The sequence below is a fragment of the Trichosurus vulpecula genome, chromosome 2 (assembly GCF_011100635.1).
Source record: "Trichosurus vulpecula isolate mTriVul1 chromosome 2, mTriVul1.pri, whole genome shotgun sequence".
Classification (NCBI taxonomy): Eukaryota; Metazoa; Chordata; class Mammalia; order Diprotodontia; family Phalangeridae; genus Trichosurus; species Trichosurus vulpecula.
In genome coordinates, this window is record NC_050574.1 from 116,527,000 (window position 1) to 116,551,308 (window position 24,309).

At 44.0% G+C, this 24,309-nt stretch overlaps 1 protein-coding gene across 1 annotated transcript in view; it reads left to right on the plus strand.

Moving 5' to 3' along the window:
- TENM4 (teneurin transmembrane protein 4) overlaps nucleotides 1-24,309 on the plus strand; it is a 514,686-nt gene that overhangs the window by 81,618 nt on the left and 408,759 nt on the right. The window contains 1 exon segment of the mRNA XM_036743921.1: nucleotides 14,434-14,686. Coding sequence (XP_036599816.1) covers nucleotides 14,434-14,686 — 253 coding nt within the window.

Sequence of the window (24,309 nt, forward strand, 5' to 3'; positions counted from 1 at the left end):
GTAGTGGGCATCTGGTCTCAGATTCCGGAGCCTTTGCACATCAACTATGACAGTATCCTGAAAGATAGGACCGTAGTGGGACATAGCTTAGCATCATGGATTGAACACTATATTTGGAATCAAAAGATTCAAGTTTGAGTCTTGGCAGCATGTGACTGGGCACATCACATAGTTGTTGGAAATGAATCAATTGGACTAGATGACCTCTACATCCCCTTTAAACTCAAAAGCCCATGAGCCTCTCTTTCTAAGTGCTGAGTCCAACACTTGACTTGTGCCAGGATCTGGGGAATCAGAAAGGAAACTTTCTCAGCTGAAAAAATAATTGAATAACAAGTGGGAAATTTAATCAAAACAGGAAAAAACATATGTATATACACAAACTTTTCAGGCCAGGGATGCAGTGTCAGAAGAATCATCTCGGCTGTGTTAATGATGATTGCAGGAAACAATTGGTGGTGACCCCTTCGTGGGCCAAAAAAAATTTACCAAACAAATTGAATCATAGAATTATAGAATCTTAGTACCGGAGATGACCCTAGTACCATGTTGGATGTTAGCAACAGAGAGAAACTTGGAACATAGAAAATTAGGATCGAAAGCATGGATCAAACCCCATCTCTCTGCTGCTTCTCCTCCGACCCTGGACAATTCACTTAATCTCTCTGCTCCTCAGTTTATGTAGAAAAGCTATGCTGCTTTGCACTTTTGCACCCTCCTCCCGGTCATGTACAGAGGATCACAAATAGGAGATGCTCAGTGTATATTTGTTGAATTGTATCATCCTGTCCACACCTCTAATTTGATAGGATATTAGGTAATGCGAATATTATTATCCATATTTTACAGATAAGGAAGCTAAGTCTGAGAAAGACGTAGTCACTTCCTTGATGCCACACAACTCCAACTTAGCACAGTGCTTGGCACACAGTAGGTAGTTAATAAATGTTTATTGGATGGGTCATTTAGACCATGTAGGGGATGGGAGAAAAGTTTTGGCCACATACTTAATTTTTATTCCTTAGGACAAGGACCTATCAGGTTCCTTTTATTTTTTGTCATCGCTGTTACTCCCAATATACAGGTAGTTATGGTGGTATGTGGTCTTTGGACTTAATTTTGGAAATTAGAACTTTTCCCGATCTCTCAATTTGCTTGATTGAATGGCAGAGACAGGACTTGGGGCTCAATCTGGTGACTCCTGGATCCAGTGCTCTGCATAATGAGGCAGCCAGGTGGTGGTTCACTGGGTAATAGAAAGCCGCTAGACTTGGAATCAGAAAGACCCAAGTTCAAATCTTGCCTCAGATGCTTCCTAGCTTTGGGATCCTCGGTTGGTCACTTAAACCTTTCTCAGTTTCAGTTTCCACATGTGTAAAAGTGGGGATAATCATAGCATCTACGCTACAGGGTTGTTGTGAGGATTAGATGAAATAACCTGAAGGCCCAGATAAAAACCAGCTGTCCATAACATACCTTTGAAAACCTCAAAACTTCACCCAGATACCAGCTATGATACCAGATTGCTTCCACAGAGCAGAAGAAATGCAAAGGGCTTGGAGAAGTCTGTGAAGCCAGCAGCCACGTATGTACGAAGAGATGTATTCCAGGGTACCCTGAGCTTCCCACTTGTCATTCCGTCGTGCTATCACAAGCCTCTTTAAATTTCTTTCATGTAGAGAGGGGCTTTGCTGCTTCAGGGCGCAAAGACAGAGCTCTGGTTCTCATGGGAACTTTCCTTAGCTAAACACTTGGAGCATATGTTGGTGGGGCCCAAGACTTACTGAGAAAGAAGAATTGCTGCCTGGACAGTTGTTGGGCCTCCACCAGTAGAGGTGTGAATGACAGGAAGAAGGGGATTAGGAATTGATGAAACCCTAGGAGCTGGCAGGAATGCGGGCTTTTCTTGTGTGCTAAGTGAGCAGGTAGGGAGCCCCCCCACCAAGAGAGAAGCCAGAAGAGATGGCAGACAATTCTGGCCACATGCTTCATTTTTATTCCTCAGAATAAAGCTGTGTCTGATGCTTTTTATTTTTTAATCATCATCGTTATTATCATTATACAGATTCAGGTAGTTATGGTATTTGGTCTTTTTACTTAAGATGTTATAATCTTCTTTGAGAAAGAAGGACAAACAGTAACAGTAATTCTGGAAAGTGGACTTTGGACACTGATCTATCAATTTGCTGAGAGGAAGGCAGGTTGGAGCGGTAGAAGGCTGATCCTGCCGTTTTCGTCCCTGGCCAGTCACATCTAGAGGATCGCGCCGTGTTCTGTACTTTACATTGTAGGTGGGTCACCAATAAACTATAGCACTTCCCCAGTAGACTGACCAACAGGATATGCTGGACTGGAGGCCATGCTATAGAAGGATTAGTCTAAGAAGCTAGGAATGCCCATATATGGAAGGGCACACTTGGAAGAGAGCAAAGAAGGTAGGATCATTGCCTTCACATAGCCAAATGGAGGTCACATGATTGCTTGGCTTGGCTCCAGAGGCCAGATGTAGGACCAATGTTTAGAAATTATAGAGAAGAATATTTCAGTTCAGCATATGAAAAATCTTTCATTGCATGTTGAGCTGTCCCAAAATAGACATGGGCTCCCTAGCTAGTGTGGGCAACAGTGGGAGGGTAGCAAACTCCCCGGGAGCAGCTAGGTGACATGGTAGATAAAGTACCGGGCCTGGAGTCCAGGAAGATTTATCTTCCTGGGTTCAAATCTGACCTCAAATGCTTACTGGCTGAGTGATCCTGGGCAAGTCACTTCACCCTTTTTGCCTCAGTTTCCTCATCTGTAAAATGGACTGGAAAAGGAAATGGCAGGCCACTCCAGTATCTTGGCCAAGAAAACCCCAAATGGGTCACAAAAAGTCGAACATGACTAAAAAGACAACTGAACAAAAACAATAAACTCCCTGTGAATAGAGGTCTTCAATAGAGGCTAGGTGATCATATGTGGAAGATTCTTTTGGAGGGATTGATGCATTGAGTAGGAGGTTCACCTACCTTTGAGGTCCCATACAACTGAGATTGCATGATTTTCTACCTATCTGTCTGTCTGTTTATATCTGTTGTTGAATTAACCGAATGGGAAGAAGGTCAGTTTTACCACCCCCGGCAAGTCCTTCTCCAATGTTATATCATGGCCTGGAGATGCCTTTACATTCTCAAAGGCTTTGCCAGTGAAGCATAAACTCCAGCAGATCCTACAATATTGGAAAGGTTCCAAGGCTGGGCCTGGTGATGAATGCTGCGCCTTTCCTCCAAGACCTAGACTAGAGAGACAGAGACAGAGAAACAGAGAAAGAGACAGAGAGAGAGACAGACAGAGAAAGACAGACAGACAGAGAGTCATCATTAGTCTAGCCAGTCAGCCAACAAGCCTTTATTAGGGCCTTTACAACATGCTAGGCACTATACTAAGCACCGAAGATACTAAGAAAGGCAAAACACACTCTTCCTGCCCTCAAGGAGTTGTCACATTGTAACTGGAAAAGCAAATGACACCAACCAGATTTACAGAGGAGAAGGAAGACAGTCTCAGAAGACAAAACTAGCAGGGAGGAGGAAGGCCTGAGTCACCAGGAAGATGGGCAGAAGATGGGCTTTGCACCCAGTCTTGAAGGAAGCCAGGGCATCCAGGAGCCAGGGTCAAGAAGGCAGGAGTGTGATACAGGCTTGGGAAGCAGTCAGCAGTGTGGCCAGGAGGTGATGAGTTCTTTTGGCCAGAGCAGCCCCCAAGGACCACAGAGGCATCTCCGTTTGCACCTGGTGGGTGGCCTGCACCCCTGAAATCACCTGTCCTTAATGCATCGTTGCATTAACCCCGTCGAAGAGCCCGTGGGGCTTAGATTTATCCGGCCCCCTCCCTGGTCGCCTCATTGTGCTCTGCATTCATTCGACCCTAGGCTTGTTGATGTGATGACAAAGAGTCCTTTTTCTCTCTAAATTGGCTGTGGAGAACAAGCTTCATTAGCCAGCACTGTCTCAGCACTGTTGTGTCTGGAGTAACCAAGTCCACAGTGGTCGATGACATTTTAATGTAACAAAAACAACTCTTTCTTTTTGGCATTCGTGAGCAATCAGGATTTTAATGTTTTATGATAATTAAATATCATATTTCATATGTGACAATCATTAGAGGCCTATTAATGATTGTGAAGCTCACTAGGGTCTTCATTAAGTCCTTAGTAGCTAGCTCTCTGTCGTCTCTGTCTTCCCCTTAGTATTACTGAACTCTGGCTCTCCAGTCGGCCCCCTACCACTTATGTCTGCAAAGAACCAGCCATCAGACTTATTGGCAGATTATCGTTCTGTGCTTGGGCTTTTATTCTACAAATTTGTGGCCTTTTTTAAACCTCATTTTTATTAATATGTCCTTGGAAAAGACTGTAAATAATCTTCCTGAAATTTATTAATATTCCTGACTTGTGCACACATGGCTTACTCTGTTATCATTGTATTGGTTATTTCATCATAAATTATCTTATGTGAGTAAATGCAATAATTCACTTATTCACTAATTCAGATGAAAGGCAGTATTGTATAACGGGGAGATTATTAGAATTGGATCCAGGAAGAGTCAGGCAACAAGCATTTTACTCCTTCTATATGCCAGGCGCTGTGCTAAGTGCCTGGGATTCACATTCTGCCACTGACAGCTCACAAGGGCTTAATCAATACTTTTTTGCATTAATATATAGTAAGAGGGCAGCTAGGTGGTGCAGTAGACAGAGTGCCAGGCCTGGAGTCCAGAAGATTGGAGTTCAAATCTGGCCTCAGACTCTTATCAGCTGTGTGACCCTGGCCAAGTCACTTAATCCTGTTTGCCTCAGTTTCCTTATCTGTAAAAGGAAGGGGTTAGATTCAGTGGCTTCCAAGGTGTCTAAATCTATGACTTTTTAATTTTGGCAGAACTTGCAGGGTTGTGTTGCTTTATTGTTGTTTTATTTTTAGTTGGTTGGCAGCACTCGTCCTGCCCCTGAGAGAGAATTGCCAGGCTTCTGTGTCGAAGGACAGAGTGGTTCCATGTGAGCCCTTTGTAATTAAAATACCATATGCCTGTTGTTCAGTGTTCCCAACACTCTAAGGGTCTGCGGCCCATACATGTGGAAAGAGCGCCCAGCCTGGAAGGTAGGAGCCCTGGGTTCTTGTATGGCCTCCGCCCTTCTCTGTGGGTATGATTTTCATACTCTCCCAGGCCCTTTTTTACTCATCTGTAAAGTGAGAATTGGACCAGAAGGTCTCTCCTGCCCAGAGAGACGACAGTTCTGGGACTGCTTCCCGTACTTCTGTCCCCAAAAGGTGTGTTTTTAAATGCTTGATGAGGTTTGCTAAGTGGGTTCTCTGGGCTCTACTGACCAGAAGCTCCCCTCCCTCTGCCGTGCCTCCATATCCACCATGATTCCTGGCTAGGCCTTCCTGTAGAGGATCCACCCAAAGTGCTGCAGGCTTTTCTTTTCATATCTCCAGGGCACCATTGCAGCACTCACACCGTCCATCTGTTTTCTCTCACTCTCACTACGCAAACAGCCCCTCCTCTCTTTCCTAGAGGGCCTGTGGGGGATTTACTGAGGATGGAATGAGATGGTAAAGCAAAGGGCACTGAATCTGTGGTCTGGAGACTTGAATTCAAATTTGGGCGGCAGACAAAGGCCTTTCACCTTTCTGACCCCATCAATAAAATGGGATTCTGCATATTACTATTCCTGACTTACTCTATTATATTGTATTGGTTATTTCACTTATGTTATGTGAGTAAATGCAGTAATTCAGTTATTCACTAATTCAGTTGAAAGGCCTCGTTGTATAAGGGGTAGATTATTAGAATTGGATCCAGGAAGTTAGGCAACAAGCCTAACTTGGGGCAGGGGGGAGAGAGAATACCTTGTTCTTTTCCAATAACAATGATAGCACTTTGAAGTTTGCAAAGCACCCTGCATAGGTGATGTCATCTGATCTTCAGAACGACTCTGGGAGGTAAATGTTATTTTCGTCCCCATTTTACAGGTAAGAAAAATGAAGCTGAAAGAAGTTAATTCCTGCCAGTGTCACACAGTTAATAAGAGTCTGAAGTCAAATTTGAACTCAGGTCTTCCCAAATCCAGGCTCAGTGCCCTATCCACTGTGCCATCTAGTTTCTAAAATAGAAGCTCTCTGTGGGCATACTTCCCTTTTTTTTTTGGAGGGGGTAAGCAGGGCAATTGAGGTTAAGTGACTTGCCCAAGGTCACACAGCTAGTAAGTGTCAAGCATCTGAGGCTGGATTTGAACTCAGGTCCTCCTGACTCCAGGGCCAGTGCTCTACTCCTTGTACCACCTAGCTGGCCCTTGGACTATCCTTTTCTTTTCTGTCCTTTTATTCCTCAATGTCCAGCACTGTGCATGTTAAATTTAGTTCACTTGAATTGTAATAATGGCTAGCATTTATGTAGTGCTTTCTGTGTGCCAGGCTCTAACCTAGGCACTTTACAGTTCTCTCATTTGGTCCTCACCACCCTAGGAGGTAGGTACTGTTATTATCTCTGTTTTACAGGTGAGGAAACATGCAAACAGAGGTTAAATGACTTGACCAGGGTTACACAGCTAGAAAGTGTCTAGGCTGAATTTGAACTCAGGTCTTCCCGACTTCTAACCCGGTGATCTATCCACTGCCATCGAGGCATTGTAAACGTTAAATTAATATAGCCGTGGGGAGCTCCCAACGTTTTTATGCCGCGTGTATTTATACATACAATTGTCTATCAGGTGGCTGAGCCAGGTTGATCCCAGCTAGCCCCTGAGACCCCGGGGTTTGGTCCACCTACCGTCTCATTTCTAGTGTTGTTCCGGTGGTGCTAAATGATCCTCCTGCTTGCTTCAGCTCTCAGCCAGAGATACTTACCACTGCTGTCCGTGAGCTCAGCGCTCAGGCCCTCCTCCACTGCTAACATTTCCTTCCTTCCTTGTTCCCTGTTGAATATACTCACTCTATCTGTGTCTAAAACCTCTCGAGAATAGCTTTCTCTTTTTGTTACTGCCCCGTGTGTATAGACACACATAGACACCAGGCCTGCATTTATCAATAGAGCTTTGGAGATTACAGAAGAGGCCTTAGAGACTATCTAGTCTGAAACATCTAATTCTACAGGTGAAGAAACCAAAAGTCAGGTTAAGGAACTCCCCCAAGGTCACAGACCTAATCAATGGCTTCTTTTGGGGCCTGAACTTAAATTTCCCTGTCCCTTCGCTGTGGACTTTCTACAGCTCTCTCTATAGACTTGTGCTTACATATATGCTACTTTTATTTTGGTCAGTACCCGTGATGTAACTCGTGTAGGGACCCCCATCTGCCGAAGCAGATCAGTGAGGGATCTGCAATTTTAGAGTCCTAAAAAGTTGGCTGGGCCGTCCCGGGTCCAAGGTCTTCCTGACATTGAGGCCCGGCCCTCTCCACGCTACTCCGGGCTGCCACGTGGATGCGCCTCTACAGGACAATTTGGTATAGGAGAGAAGGGAATGCAAAGGGAATAAGCATTTATAAAGCACCGACTATGTGCCAGGCACTGTGCTAAGCATTTTGCAGATACTATCTTATCTGATCCTCACAGCAACTCTGGGAGGTAGGTGCTACTGACATCCCCATTTTACAGTTGAGGAAACTGAGGCAAAAAGCAGTTAAGGGACTTGCCCACAGTCACACAACCAGTAAGTGACTGAGATCGAATTTGAATTCAAGTCTTCCTGACCCCAGGCCTGGCACTATCCGCTGCATCACTTAGTGGCCCCTGATAGAGTGCTAGAGTGGAATCAGTTCCAGATACGTAGTCAATGAGGGACCCTGGGTTTGCTTCTCAACCCAGAAACCTACCAGCTGTGTGTCATGGGTAAGTCTGTTAATGTCTCTGAGCCTCAGTTTCTTTATCTTTAAAATATAGATAATAAAATACTTATACTCCTACCTCCCAGGGCTAAGGAAAACGCTCAGTGATTTTTCAAACCTTAAAGCATCCTATAAATGTGAGCTGTTACCATTGTTAATTATCCAGTGTGTCCCAAAAGTCTCAGTGCAGTTTAAAGCTACTAAGACCTTTAAGCTACGTAAATATGTATACTCATATAAAATATATTATTATTATTATAAATATTCTATATAATTATTTTAAAAGCTGTCTCTATTTTAAGGTAATAGTTTAAAGCTTTTAAGCTATTAAAGCTAAAAGTAATGCTAAGATTTTGGGACACCCTGCATACATCATCATCTGAATCCTTTTCATGGCACAGAGGTAACTGTGGGTACTCGAAGACTACACCTGGTGCTAGGCTCGGTCAAGTCAGAAGGACTTCAGGTGTGAGTAGGGTGATGCAATATTATCTAAGAGCTGACCCAGCTGGACCGAGAGAAGTTCCTCAGCAGATAAGCCCTAGAGAAGAACATTTGGGGGCCACAGCAGATCTTATAGGCCCCCCAGAGGTGGAGAGGGGTTCTGATCTGTGGAAGTGGAGGTGGTGTCCACATAGACAAAATCAGAGACCCTTAGAACTAGTGAAGGATCCCTCTCCATATACACCTGCATATTCAGGGATACCCTGCCTCGCTTGGTGGGCTGGTTAGTCCCACAGGAGGGTGGTTATAAATGGGAGGGCAAGTCAGACCAGTGACACTCCAGAGAATCTGCATTTCTGGGCTGTCTGATCTGTGTCTCTGGCTTTGTACAGTTACCCCCTCCACATCATGACTTTCCTTATCATGGTTTCAAATAAGAAACTAAATGGCAATATTTGGGGAGTTTTGCAGAAGCCGCAGACAATATGTGAAGCTCAGAAATAGAAAAAGTTTAAAAATTCAGCAATGCATAAAGTATCTTCATGGTATCATATAATATCCACATATTTTTATCTTTTAGTACTGTAAACACCCCACAAAAGAAAAAGAAAAACTCAGGAAGGGCCAAAAATTTTTACATGGCTTTTCCATATCACAAGGGTTCCGTGCCCCTAAACACCATGATGTGGAAAAGATAACTGTACTACTGAGATAAATGGTGTTAGAGCAAAGTCATACTAATCAGTACGATGTTATCCAGGGCCCAGAGTATCCATGAGTGAACTCTGTGGACCATGGTGTAGACGTATAAATGTCCCTACCTTGGGTTCCTGAGAAGCACCATGGATCAGGGTGCCATTTTTTTTTTTTTACAATGAAGAATCAACCCTTGTTTGAATCAGATCTTATGGGTGGATTATAGGAGAGATACATGTGCTCTCATACATGTGGGTATGGATGGAGGAGTGAGGAAATTCAAATCCATTTTTAATTTATTCTCTGCTGCTAACTGTTTAAATCTCTCCAATGATTAGTTTGCCATAACCTCATGAGCAGGATCCTACCTTGTGGATTTGCTCATTGTCATTCCTGGTGCAGACATTAGCTCGCTCTCTCTTTGTGGGCGATATGGAAGGGTTGCCCTTCCTACCGTCCTTCCCTTCCCCTCTCCCCACCTCTTTTAAATTAAAAACTTCTTGAGAATAGAGACCGTGACTTCTGACTTGCATTGTAGTGGGTGTCCCATAAATACTGTGGACTGACTGAACCACAGAAAGACTTCATTCCTTTCAGAATTCTGCCTGTCAAATGAAGAGAGTTATGGGATTTGGCAGCACATCCTTATTTTGCCAAGTTCAGGATACGAGTGTTTATCTAGGACAGAAAGGGGCTTTCACCTTTAGGCCATGTTGAGAAGCCCCATGTATGGTTTTGTTTGGAGAATCTGAGCTAAAATAGGTCTCATCTGCTTTTAATCTGAATATTAAATCACGCCCACCATCCTCTTGTTTATTTTAGCTGCTTAGCTTAGTAGAAAAATCCCTGGATTTGGACTGTGACCTTAAACGTATCACTTCCCCTCCACTAGTTTTGTTTACTTCTTCTGCAAAGTGAATGGGTCATTAATGGTAAGAGAAACGCAAATTAAAACAATGCCGAGGTTGCCGAAGTTGGCCAAAAAAATGCGAACAGTCAGTGTTAGAGGGACTATGGGAAAATGGGTATACTGATACATTGTTGGTGCAGCTGTGAATTGGGCCAAGCAATTTGATAGCAATTTGGAATTATGAAAGAAGATGAATAGAACAATGGAATTTTTTAAAAGTGTAATTAAAAGGAAGCCGAACTCTTAAAAACTGAAAAAAAAAAAACCAGTAATGTCCCTAGGAAAAAAATGATAAGCCCCCCACCCCACATGACAGAGAGATGGGGACTACAAGGGCAGAATGTTGCATACATTGTCTACTTCTGTCTTTTAGATGTGTCGATGTAACTGTATTTCTTTGTTACCAGGAAACATTCACTCTAGAGGGGTCAACAGAAATGTACTATTACAACCCCATTCCTCCATCCCACTATTATCTTACAGCAAGGACAAAGGAAAATAATTTAAAAAAATAAAATAAGTGCTTTGTACTGAGTGAATCCTAAGATACCTTTCTTTTCTAAATCCTATGATCCTAGTGCTTTTAGAGATGAGGGCATTTTATATTCTGTGAACTGAAAGAAAACATGGTCTTGTTTATTGTGTCCTTTGTGGTGCTACCTGATCCTATATAGCTCTGTGCAGTGTTAGAGGGGAGTTCTGGAGTCTCAAGGTTGGGAAGGAACCATCTGGGCCAATTTTTATTGGAACAAGCATCAGCTCTACAGCTCAGACAAATTGTCCTACAGCCTTTACTGGAAGACCTCTGGTGAGGAGGAACCACAATTATATTCCAAGACGACCCGGCTCCCTTTAAGACAAAGCCTAATTGTTAGGAATGTTTTTTTTTCTTTCTGTACAACCTGGTTTCATCCCTCTGTGCCATCTTCTCTTGAGTCTTAGGTCTCCCCCTCTAGGACCAAAGAAAACAAGTCTAAGCCTTCTTCCTTGTGTTGTTGTTGTTAAGTCATTTTCCAGTTGTGTCTGACTCTCTCTGACCCCATTAGGGGTTTTCTTGGCAAAGATACTGGAGTGGTTTGCCATTTCCCTCTATGGCTCAATTTTACCAATGAGGAAACTGAGGCAAACAGAATTAAGTGACTTACTCAGAGTCACACAACTAGGAAATGTAAGCCTCAGCCAGGTTTGAAATCACAGAGATAAGTGTTCCTGACTCCTCATGACAGTCCTTCACATGACTGAAAATGGCTGTTGCGTCTAACTCTAATCCCCAACCCCCAGGCTTTTCTCTTTCCATTTCCAGTATTTTTATTGGTTCTCTTACAGCATGGACTATCTCACTAGCCTTGTACTATGTTGTTCCGATCCAGACAACTGGACTGTGCTGTTTCTGAACACACCCTCACTTTCATACTTGGGTATCTTCGCTCACTCCATTCCCTATACCTGGGATGTCCCAACTTTTTCTGTTCATGAACTGAATTCTTACCCTTCCTTTAAAGCTCCACTTAAAATGCCACCTTCTCCAGGAAGTCTCCTGTGATCCCTGCTGTTGACAATGACTGTCCTCCCTGGACTTCACATAGCACTTTGTTTAGACCTCACGCTGTGTATTGTGGTTGTCTAGTCTGTAAACTCCAGGATGGCAGGTGCTGTCTTTGTACTTTTGTACTTTTGTCTGTGTACTTCTTCTAGCACACAGTATATCACTACACATAGTAGGTGCTCAACCACTCTTTGCTGCCTGAATGAATGCATTCATGACTTGACTGAATAAATGTTGAAGATGGTGAAAAGCCCTCTGTAATACTTCCTGTTTACTTGGTCTGGGTTCCAAACAGTGGCTTGGAGGTGAGAGGTTTCGTGATCCATCATCACTCACCCAAGGCAGCCTGGTGCCCTGTTTGCTTATGTTTGAGGCACTGTCTGTCTCAATTAACAGATCCTTGGAACTTTGACAGAATCATTGACCCAGCACGGTCTAGTGTCCTCCCAGATCTATGACTCTCCTGTTTCCTTGTACCTCGGAGGTCAACTTTGCTGTCTCTGTCTCTTAGCCTGGTTTGGTGGGGGGAGGTGGTGGTGGAAGGGAAGGTCATTACGTTTTGATAAATTTCTCAAACCTTTGTGGTTCTGTCCAAACATAACGCTGCTGCTAGAAGCCCGGAAGTGCCATAACCTCTGTTTCTGGGGCAGCTGGTTTATTTAATGAAAGCCCTGCCCTTGTTGGTCCTCGGCCAAACTGGTGGTGTAAGTGGTCCCCAAGCATGGCGAGGGGTCTGTCAGTCTGGGGTAAATCACGCGGCACCCACAGAACGGGGGCTTCCTTCTAATCTGATACGTGCGTCTCTCTGCCACTAACTCCTAAATGTGCTCACAGAATTCAAAGAAAGTCTTGGCAAGCCTCCCCAGAGGCCAGGCCTAGTGTACATGTGCATTCCCCAAGCTAAAGGCATTTGGGTCCGCTCTTTGTAGTGTTAATAGGAATTCCCATTTCCTTAGGTATTGATAAGTACAAGGTACTTTCTTCACTTGCCACTGTGAAACAGGAACACAAGGATTGTTAGTTCCCATCCTATAAAGGAGGAGGGTAATTTGCCCAGGATGGATGACATGGGTGATAAGTGTATGAGCCAGAATTTAAACCCCGGTCTCCAGAATCCATTCCAGGATGCTGTCTGCTGTAGTGCACTGAGCAGAAAGAGGCAGCTGGGGGATCCGTGGATCATAAAGCACTGGACTTAGAGTCAGGAAGACCTGAGTTCAAATCCAGCCTCAGACATTTACTAGCTGGGTGACCCTGGGCAAGTCACCAAACCTCACTTAGTCTTGGTTTTCTTATCTTTAAAAGGGGATACTTGCCTCCCAGGATCAAATGAGATGATGTGTGATAATATCAGAAACCTTAAAGCACTATATGCTACTTGCCATTATTATAAGATACTTCCCTGTAATTATGTTTATGTTAATGTTTGGCTATAATTATATTCCTGTTAAGCTTTCAGAACAGCATCTTTATTTACTCTTTAACATGAGATTTCTGGGTTGTGTTGTAATAATTGCAATTACTATCTGTACAGCACTTTAAAGTCTACAAAACCCTCTCCTCCAAATGTCCTGATTACTGGACGTAGTGCTCTCATTGCAATTAGGATACGGAGATTTCAGAGAGATGAAGTGATTGTCTAGAATGATTTAGATAATAAAGATTAGAGCCTAGGATTTGACCCCAGGCCTTCCTATTCCAAGGCCAGTGCTTGTACCCTTATTACACCACAGTGCATCTAGGATGCCGGATGACTTCACCTTCTTTTCCACAGTGTAGCACCTTTCTCCAAGTTGAGTAAATTGGTAGTATGGTATAGAGGGAGTAGTAGATTAGTATATTGGACATGGAATTAGGAAGACCTGAGTTCAAATCCCACCTCAAACTCTCTGCTATCATGGGCAAATTACTTTCCCTCTTTCTGCTCCCAAGTTCTTTCACCTGTAAGACAAATATAATAATTATACCTACCTCCCAGGGATTTTGTGAGGATCAAATAAGGTCATATAGGTAAAAAACTTGGCAAACCATGCAGCACTGTATAAATACTGGTTATTATTAGTATGTTTAAGTGTATGGGGGCAGGCTGGACAGTATTCCTCAAGGGTATTAGAGGGCAGAGCCCTGAACTTGACTTGTAGATTTTTCAGGAAATTCCCTTCTTGTAAATGCCATCCCCTGGGTTTATAGAAATATGTTGTTGAGTGATTTTTCAGTCATGTCTGTCTCTTTGTGACCCCATTTGGGGTTTTCTTGGCAAAGATCCTAGAGTGGTTTGCCATTTCCTTCTCCAGCTCATTTTACAGGTAAGAGACTGAGGCAAACAGGGTAAAGTGACTTGCTCAGGGTCACACAGCTAGTAAGTGTCTGAGGCCTTATTTAAACTCAGGTCTTCCTGACTTCAGACCATAAAACCTTTGAATTCTTTGGGACCTTAAAGACTATTTAGCTCCATCTCCCGCCTAATGGAGTTTGGTCTGTTATACTCAGTTCCTTCCAAGTAATAAGAATCCCTTGCATTGATACAGTGTGTTATAGTTTACAAAGTGCTTTCATATATGGTATCTCACTTTTATTCTCAATATGCAAATATAAAAGTATGCACAAAATAAATACAAAGTAATATAGGGGGAAGGGGGCACTATTAGCCGGGGGAATCAGGGAAGGGGTCCAGTAAAAGTGGCAGGGCATCTGGACTTCATTTTGAAGGCCACTAGAGATTCTAGGGTTGTTGTGAAGCATGCATTTTGTAAACCATAAAGTGCTTTACAGAAATGTGTTTTCGCTGTCATCCTCCTTCTCCTTATTGGGAAGATACAATGCTTTACAAAATCTAAGAGTGCTCCATCAACCTGGGCAGTAACAGTGTATCAGTGCTTCTATGCCACATTGAACTAACAGTGTTTTTTCTTCCTGCTGAAAATGCCCAGGGTTAGATCAGCGTCCCTGACCTCACAGGCCTGTTTGTCTCCTAGATCACCCAGCAAGCCTTCAGAACCCGTCCAGGTTGCGGACTCCACCTCCTCCACTGTCTCACGCCCACACCCCCAACCAGCATCACGCGGCCTCCATCAACTCCCTGAATCGAGGGAACTTTACTCCACGCAGCAACCCCAGCCCGGCACCGACAGACCACTCTCTTTCCGGAGAGCACCCCGTGGGTCCCCCGGACTCTGCCCATGCGCAAGACAACTGGTTACTCAACAGTAACATCCCACTGGAAACCAGGTAGGTCTGGTATCTCACCCCTTGTGCTGTCTCCAAATGCCCAGAGCCTGAGGGCCAGAGGCGGAAGCCAGCCTGCTCATTTTTAGAGCAGTGGTGCCGTTCTGATAACTTGGGGGAATATGGACAAACGGAATGGAACCAGGTAAATGATGGGATGGCAGGTGAGAGAAGGGTCGTGTGGGCCACATTGGAAGCCTGGGCCACGTGAGACTGAGACAGAAGCTGGGTCCTTCTCACTGCCAGTCCCATTCACAGTATAACGGATTTAGAGCAGGAAGGGACCTTATTGGTTATCAAGTCTAAACTCTCATTTTCCCAGTAAAGAAACTGAGGCTGAAAGAAATCGATTGCCATCTCACCCAAGGGCCTATAACCAGTAAGTGCCTGAGGGCAGGCTTCAGCTTTCTGTCTTTCTCATTCCAAGTATACCTCTGTGTCCATTGGGCAACACTGCCTCTGGGTTCATTTCTATTTGATTCAGCGAGCCTTCATCTACTGCAGTCCATAGATACTGTCAGTCCCTGCCTGCCCTCTTGGAGCTTTTGGGTAGGTGGGGGATAAGACACAAACACAGGTGTCTGTAAACCACAGAAATGTATGAGAAATGTGTCATGGAAGTACAAATAAAATGCTCTATAGGGGGTGAGCTGATTTAGAGCAGCCTAAAATAGTGTCAAGGACAACATTTGTAGGTGGTATCGATAATATCGATCAGCAAGCTGAGACTCCAGGAGATGAAGTAATTTGCCCATCATCACGCAACCAACCACCAATAAGTACCTGGGGTAGGATTCAAACCCCAGTCTCTTGACTCCAAGGCAGGTCTCTTTTTCTGTTATACAGCCATAGGTGGAGGCTGCTTTTGTTCATTCTACATTTTCAGAGAATCAGAGGAAGGCCTCCACTGTCTGGGTGGATGGATGCTCTGAGGAGGGCTTCTGGAGAGAGATGGTTTAGAACCACGAAGGATGGCATGCTCGTACTCATGAGCTCCTGGGTCATTTGACCCGAAGCATAAGAAATGTGTCCTTATGTTTGCCAGAGTGTCCGGTTATTTTAGAGCCCATCTATCCTGACCTTTTCATTTTACAGGTGAGACACTGAGGTCCAGGGATGTAAAAGAATCAGCCCACTGCCGTATAGCGAGTTAGTGGAAGGGTTAGAATTTGCATTCACATCTCTTGACTCTGGGTCCACAGCTCTTTTCATTATAGCAGTCCTCTTAGGATCACAGATCTAAAGCCGGAATGGACCTCAGAGGCCATCTAGTGCAACCCTTTTATTTTACAGAGGAGGAAACTGAGGCCAAAATGACATGTCCAAGTTCACACTGGTAGCAATCATCAGGGGTGGGTTTTAAGCTCTAGTCCTATAACTGCAAAGCCAGTGTTCTTTCCATTCTACCACCATGACACCTAAGAGGAAATGTGCTGGAAGGAAGGAAGGAAGGAAGGAAGGAAGGAGGGAAGGAAGAAAAAAGGAAGAAGGAAGGAACAGAGGGAGGGAAGAAAGAAGGAAAGGGAAGAAGGAAAGAATAGAGGAAGGTAGGGAAGAAAAAGGAAGGAGGTAGGAGAGGAAGGAAAGAAAAGGGAGAGAAAGGAGGAGAAAGGAAGGAAGGAAGAAAGGAAGGAAAAAAGGGAAGAAGAAGGAAGGAACAGAGGGAGGGAAGAAAGAAGAAAAAAAGAAGGAAAGGGAAGAAGGAAAGAATAGAGGAAGGTAGGGAAGAAAAAGGAAGGAGGTAGGAGAGGAAGGAAAGAAAAGGGAGAGAAAGGAGGAGAAAGGAAGGAAGGAAGAAAGGAATGGAGGGAGAGGGGAAGGGAGGAAAAATAAAGGGAGGGAAGGAGGAAGGAAGGAAGGAAAAAAGAATTGAAGGGAAGGAAGGAATAGAGGAAGGTAGGGAAGAAAAAGGAAGGAAGGAGGGAAAAGAGGAAGGAAAGAAAAAGGAGGGAAAGAAGGAGGAAGGAGGGAAGGGAGGAGAAAGGGAAGGAATGAAGAAAAATAGATTTATTAAGCACCCACTATGTGCAAGGCACCATGCTAAGCACTTTACACACATTACCTTATTTGATCCTCATAACAACCCTGGAATGTCAGAACTCTTATCATCATCCTCATTTTACAGATGAGGAAGTTGGGGCAGACACAGGTTAGGTGACTTGGGGAGGGGCATAAATCCAGTGAGTGTCTGAGGCCATATTTGAACTCAGTTCTTCCTGACTCCAGGCCCAGGGTTCTAGCCACTTTACCACCTAGCTGCCATGGAAAGAACTTAAAAAAACAACTCCAAAAACTTAAAACTGTAACCAGTTACATAGATTAGAAGTGTTTTTATTTCTTTATCTTTGGAAGGAGAGGATCAATAACCTATTTAAGGAAGTGAAATAAATCAATACATTGAAAAGATTTACTCATCTGGCGATGCCTGGCACATAACGATTGTACTTGTGCTAGCTAATGCAGAAAAGATGGCGCCTGTTAGACCTTAATGAGAGGATCAAGGATTGCTGTGTTTTTCTCTCTCAGAATAGTTCTTCAGAAAGAATGCCACCCAGAAAACCTGCATACCAGCCACTTAGTTAATATTGCTCCTGTTATCGCGGTACGCTGCTTCCCTGCATGCTTCCCCCTTTGCTGTGATCATTAACAGTATTGGATAATTGTGTGTCATTCATGGCCTTACGTAGCCTAATCAAATCTCCATTATTGAAAATGTGTTCATTGAATTACTGCCCACGGCTGTAGCAAGTGATCAGGCGTTCAGTGTTCCAGATTTGTCCAAGAGATCGTGAGAACTGTGCGGTTTGTTTTGTTATTAGCTTATGCCACTCACAGGAGGGAAAACTCCTGGTGAGGACTCATCTCTGTAAATCCTTTCCCTGGTCCTTTATGGGGAAAAAGCAGGCCCCATTTATAGGCTCAGGAGCTGAATGGGACCTGAGACATATCAGGTGGGCCACCCTCCTTATTTATAGAGAGGCAAGCTGAGTCCCATCAAGGCTGTGACTTGTCCATTGTAACATACATAGGGAATAAAGGCAGAGGCAGGATTTAAGCTGGAATCTTTATTCCACATCCCTAATTCTACCACTCAAATTCTACCTGTGTGACCTCAGGCAAATCTCTTCACCAACCTGGGCCTCAGTTTCTTTACCTGTAAAATGAGGGGGTTGAGCTGGATGGCCCCTGAGGCCATGTCCAGCTATAGACCATAAAACGTAGCAGAAAGAACCTTGGCCTTGGAGTCAGGGAAACCTGGGTTCCATGGCCAACACTGTCCCAGGCAAGTCAAATCTTTCTGAGAATCAATTACCTTATTCATAAAATAGGAATAATAAAAGCAGATGCAACCTCTCTCTTAGGAATGTTGTGAAAGGAGGGTGATAAATTTAACTATGAATCATCCTGTGACCACTCCGGGCCTTATTTTGTTCATCCTTTAAATGGGGAGAATCATCCTTGTTACTACATCACTCACAAGGATGCTAGGAAATGAAAGTGCTTTATACACTGTCAATCACCATAGAAATGCAAACTGCTGTCATCATTGTCTACTAGAGCATAGAAGAACATTTCCAGGTGTTTAGCAGACAAGTTGTGCAGGACAGGTTGAGATGGGCTCTAAAAAGACATCAGGTTCCCACATGGCTTAAATGGAGTTGGGTGTTTTTTTCTCTTTCCCGATTTCCAGAACTTGTAAAGTCAGATGATTGGGGATAGGAATGCATTGTTTCCGTATTTAAGAGAGCATCCGACTAGCATCTGAAGCCCTACCCATCTCCATGACAACAAGGAAGTAAAACACCGCCATTACTGCTGCATAGGGACCACAGTCCTAAATCTCTCAGCTGGATAAGTGGCTGCTCTGCCTTTCAGAGAAGGGAGTGAGGCATGCATATGCAGATGATGTTCTCATTAGATTCTGCTGCTATGTAAGCACACACAGTGAAGCTCTCTTCTAAACACAGTGTGGAGGAGGAAAGAGAATGTGCTTGTTGATTTTAGATGGCCAGGAAAATGTGGGGCCACCAAGGAAGGTGGAAGACAGTTCTGCTGCCATAGCCTCCTTCCTGACAAAGTGTGGTGGATAAATGCCAGTTGAGTTTGGATAGGACAGTTGAGTCACTCATTCATGAGACGTACAAACCTCGCCCCCTCCGTTGCCCTCCTCCACCCCCATCCCCATCCTTCTCTTTCCTTTCTTCTCTCTTGATTTTAACAGACAACATGGTAACGGTAGAAAAAGCATTATATTTGGTGTCAGAGGTTTGAATCTTGGCTCTGATCCATGGCTCTGGACATATGAGCCTCTCTCCCAGCCCTGTCACTCAGGTGAGTTCTTAGTTCCTTCCTGTTGGAAGGATGGGTACATACCAATGTCGTTCCTCTCTCAGCATCGGGAAATTCTGTCTTTGGGGGTCTCTACAGGTGTAGTGAGTTTATGCTGGACTCTTCTTGGATCTTGTTCTGAAGGACTCTGGTTCCTCTGGATCTTGTTCTCATTACACTGGCACTTGGGTCTTTTCGTTTATTGGCATTAGGCCTGACAGTCCAAAGTAAAGCACAGTTTCTCAACCATTGACCAGGAGAGGCTATCAGAGGAATAGAACAAACAAAGTAAGAGATGGGAAATGTAACAGGCTGGAGAGAAAGCAAGATTATGTTTTTTGGTCTCCCTCTATGTGGTGAGGCACGGCAGAGCATGACACAGCACAGTGTGGTATACTGGAAGGATCAATCAATCCTTCTTCCTTGCTTCCCTCCTGTTTATCTGTGTTTGTCCTTCCCTCCCTCCCTTCCTTCTTGCCTTTATTCACTCTCTCCCTTCCTTCTTCCCTTACCTTTTTCCCCTCTTCCTTCTTTTTTCCTTTCATTCTCTCCTTCCTCCTATTGTTCTCTCCTCCCTCCTGTTGTTCTGTCCTCTGCTCCCTTCCCTCTTTTCCTCCTCTCTTTCTTCCCCTCTTCCCCTTTTCTCCCCTCTTTCTTCCCTTCATTCTCTCCTTCCCTTCTTTCTCTCTTTTCCTTCTTTCCTTCCCTCTTTCCCTTCTTCCTCTCTTTTCTCCTCTCATTCTTCCCTTCATCCCCCCTCCTTTTTCCTTTCCCTTCTTCCCTCCTCCCTTCCCTTCTTCCCCCTTTCCTTCCTTCCTTTAGTGTTCCCTTCCTTTCTTTCTCTCACAAACACTTATTAAACTCATACAAAGCTTTATGCCAGAGGAGATATAAAAACCCCTTAGTTGACACACAGCTTCTGTCCTGGTGGAACTTACAATACCAGTTGTGGAAGTTTGAATTGGGGAACCTCATTTTCCTTCCCTGAAATCTTCCAGATCCACAGCTTCTCCCTCCCCTTTGTATTATGGTCATTTGCAAAGTAGATGGTTTTCTCCTTGTGGGCAGCAACTCTGTTATATTTCATCTGTGGATCCCCAGCATGGACAGGGTCCTTCCCATCCCTGGTGCTAGATCAATTTTGGTGGCCTTGAACTGAATCTGTAAAATGGGGATAATATCTGGATTATAGTGAGGAAAGCTCTGCATGAGCCATCAAGTGCTGTTTAATTTTGATCTGACATTGCTCCTACCTTCCTAGGCACAGTGAAAGAATACACTCGGCAACTCTTGATCTCCAGGACTTAAAACAAGGCCACACAATGAAAATGGTGGGGCTAATGACAAACCACTTAGCATCTCTGAACCCCAATTTCTACATATAAAATGGGGATAATGATGCCTTTAATATTCACAGTGTGATTATGATTAAGTGAGATAATGTGTATAGACCACTTGGCAGACCTTAAAGCCTGTATACGTGTCAGATCTGTTTGGTCATTTTTCAGTCGTGTCCAACCTTTTGTGACCCCATTTGGAGTTTTCTTGGCAAAGACATTGGAATGGATTGCCATTTCCTTCTCCAGCTCATTGAGGAGACTGACACAAACAGAGTTAAGTGACTTGCCCAGGGTCACACAGCTAGTAAGTGTCTGAGGCCAGATTTGAACCCAGGAAGGTGAGTGTTTCTGATTGCAGCGCTCTATCCACTATAGCACCCCCTAGCTGCCCGCGTCAGTTACTATTTACTAGCATTTCTATAGTACCTTACGATTTGCAGATCTTGCAGGTCTCCCTTCTCCTTTGAGCCTCCATGCCAGCCTGGGGCTGAGTCAGGGAAAGGATTACCATTTCCATTTTACCCACATCTCCTTGACACAACTGTCTGTTGGTCGCATTGGGGTATACAGGCTCTTTCTTGTTCCGGAGCCAGCAGATTGAGAGATGACTTCCTCTTGGTTGAAGTTTGAATGAGTGTGGCTTTTCATTGCTTTTTAAAGATCCTGGCTTGGTTTTCCTAAGAGCTAATGAAAGCTCTTGGGAGGCTAGTCTTTTTCGAAGGGAAAATTGCAAATTCCCTTCATTTGAGCGTAGGAATATAGGTTATGGAACTGTGAAAGATGGAAGACGTTGGTGGAGGAGCAAGTGTGGTCAAATGGGGCAGACGCATGAGGTTGTAAACACGGGAGGTGCGATGTCAGCATTGGCAGGGGCTTTAGGAGTCATCTCTCCTACTCCCACCCCCTTTGTATAAGTGGAGTAACTGGGACCCAGACAGAGAAAGTAACTTTCCAAAGATCACACAGTGAATTAGGGCCAGAACCCAATGGCTAATAGCTAGCATTTCCCCAGTGCTCTAAGGTTTGCAAAGCAATAGACATATGTTCTTTCATTTGATTCTCACAGTGACCTGTTGAGGTAGGTGCTATTAGTGTCATCCTGTTTTATGAGTGAGGAAATAGAGACCCAGAGAAATGTAAATAAATATTTGGTAAGTACCAAGCACTGTGCTAAATGCTGGGGATACAAATAAGAAAAAGATAGTCCTTGCCCTCTAGGAACTTAGAATCTAAAGAGGGAACACAGTACACAAAAGAGAGCTGAAAAGGGGAAGGGGCAGGGTCTAAGAGTCACCTGGAGATACTACTTGGAAATACGGATATCCAAGAAATGAAACAGTCCTGGCTCTCAGAAAGCTTGTATTCTTCCAGAGGAGATGATACACACATATTGTAAATACATAGGGAATAAATCAGAGTTGGCGGGGGGGTGCCTTGCATTGGGCAGGGGGAGTCAGGAAAGGTTTCCTATAGAAGGCAGTACTTGATCTGCATCGTGAAAGAAGAGGCGGATTCTTGGAAGGAGTGCATTCTAGGGATGGAGGAGAATGGCCAGTTCAGAAACACAAAGATGAGGTGTCCCATGGAAGGAACAGAGAAGGCCAGTTTGCCTGGATTGTGGAATGAAGCAAGAAGAATTACGTATAATTAAGCTGAAAAAAAAATATGTTGAGGCCAAATTATGAAGTGCTTTAAAAACCAGACCAAATAATCTTTACCCAAATTCACACAATTGGTTAATATATTGGAGCCAAAACTCAAAGTTGTTTCCCCCAACTCCAAATTCTGCGCTCTCTGAGCTTCCCATCACTGCCAGTTCTGCTCCCCCACCCCCACCCCTGGCCCTATTATGATTATATTTTGTGGTGAAGTATATAAAACAGTGGAATTGGAGTCTTGAAGATCTGACTTCAACTCCTGCCTCAGACACTCGGTGACCCAGGTCAAGTCACTTCACCTGCCTGCCTCAGTTTCCTCACCTGTTAAAATGAGGATAATAATAGCATCTACCTCTCAGAGTTGTTGTGAGGATCCAATGAGACAATAATTATAAAGCATTTTGTAAATCTTCCAGTGCCATATAAATATTAGCTACTACTGTCACTACAATTACAGTTATGTTTGAAACTTGATTATGAAGAGACCTGCCTCAGTGAACCGCATGTAGCCAGGCTTTGCTCTCGGAGGGGAGATTGAATTTGAGATGCCTCACTTGGCTCCTTGTACCAGAGAATCTGAAGGCATCGTTATCTCCCCACCCTTGATTGGGGCTTGAATGATTACCTTTGCCAAACCCCGCCTTGGTCTTCCTGGAGAGCACCCTGGCTACTGCTGAAAGCAGAGAGACCGAAGCCATTGTGTGGGCCCATTATGTGCCCACAGCTCTCTGCCTTCTGCCCTCTGAGCCATCCCAGGGTCTCTGCTGGAGGCTTCCACTCTGCGGCTGTACCGCGGGTGAGCTTAGCGCTTCTGCGGCTATTTGCATTTCTGTCCCACTGTGGCACACAAAACAGGTAGGGCCTCTATAAATGCTTGTTTTGTTGAGCTGAATTTGTGTGAAGGAAATGGCAGTGTGCTTGCCAAAAAGTATTTCTCTGCCTGAATTACATATCAGTTCAGTGAACAGGGGAAATTATGCCTGAAGTCACTGCCCAAATGTTCTCTGCACTTCCGTGAGGCAAATAGTGCTTTTAAAAAATTCACGTGGCCCCCAAATCCCTTGTGTTCTAAGGAATTCATGTTGGTCCTGCTTACTTCCCTACCTAACGCGGTGGAATGGATAGGACAATGGACTTAGAGTCAGGAAAACCCGGGTTCAAATCCTGTCTCAAACACTTATTAGCCTTGTGACGTGGGCACCTCACTTAACCTCTGTGTTCCTCATTTTCTTTATCTGGAAAATGAGCGATTTGGTCTCCACAGTCACTAAGGCTTCTTGTAGACCTGTGTCTATGACCTATGATCCTCCTCCTTCCTGTTCCTCAGCACGTCACCAAGGTAAGATTAAAATGAGAGCCTGGGAGAACCAAACAGCAGTAGATTTAGGAAGGAGTTGACAATGTAGATGATTAGAACCCGGCACATAGAATGGGAGAAAGGAGCTAAGAGATTTGACAGATGAGGAAATGGATACTTCCAGAGCCTCTCTGTCTTGGCTTTTTTCTGAGTCTCAAAGCTAGTTAGTTTAGATGAGAGACATCTTTAAAGGGTTCTCTGTCACTATACTCTATCCAGTTCAGTTCAACAGACGTTTATTAAATGCCTTCTATGTACAAGGCATTGTCATAGATGCTGGAGATTACAAAGACCAAAATAAAACAAAAATAATCTTTGCCTTTGGGAAGCATGCATTCTACTCAGAGGCAATAACACACACTTTTTAAAATAAATGTACACAAATGTAAATACAAAGTATATACAGACTTTATATATAGGATACATATATCCTATATGGGCACAGGTGAGTAGCAAATATATACATGTGTATTCATACATGTGTATGCATGTATATACCTGCTGTGTATATGTGTGTATACTGTATATATGACATATACGTTATTATACATTTACAATTTGTGTGTGTGTGTATATCACACATACACACACTATGTAAAAATGCAGAATGAATGCAAAGTGGTACCCTAGCTTTAGAGTCTAGATCTGGATTCAAATCCTAGAACAAGTTACTAAACCTCCCTGGGTGAGTTTCTTCATCTCTAAAATGAGGAGGGTGACCCAGTGGATAGAGCACTGGCCTTGGAGTGAGGAGGAACTGAGTTCCAATCCAGCCCCAGACACTTCCGATCTGTGTGACCCTGGGTGAGTCACTTAAACCTGTTTGACTCAGTTTCCTCATCTGTAAAATGAGCTGCAGAAGGAAATGGCAAATCACTCCAGTATCTCTGCCTCGAAAACCCCAAATGAGTTCATGAAATGACTGAACAACAACAACACAGT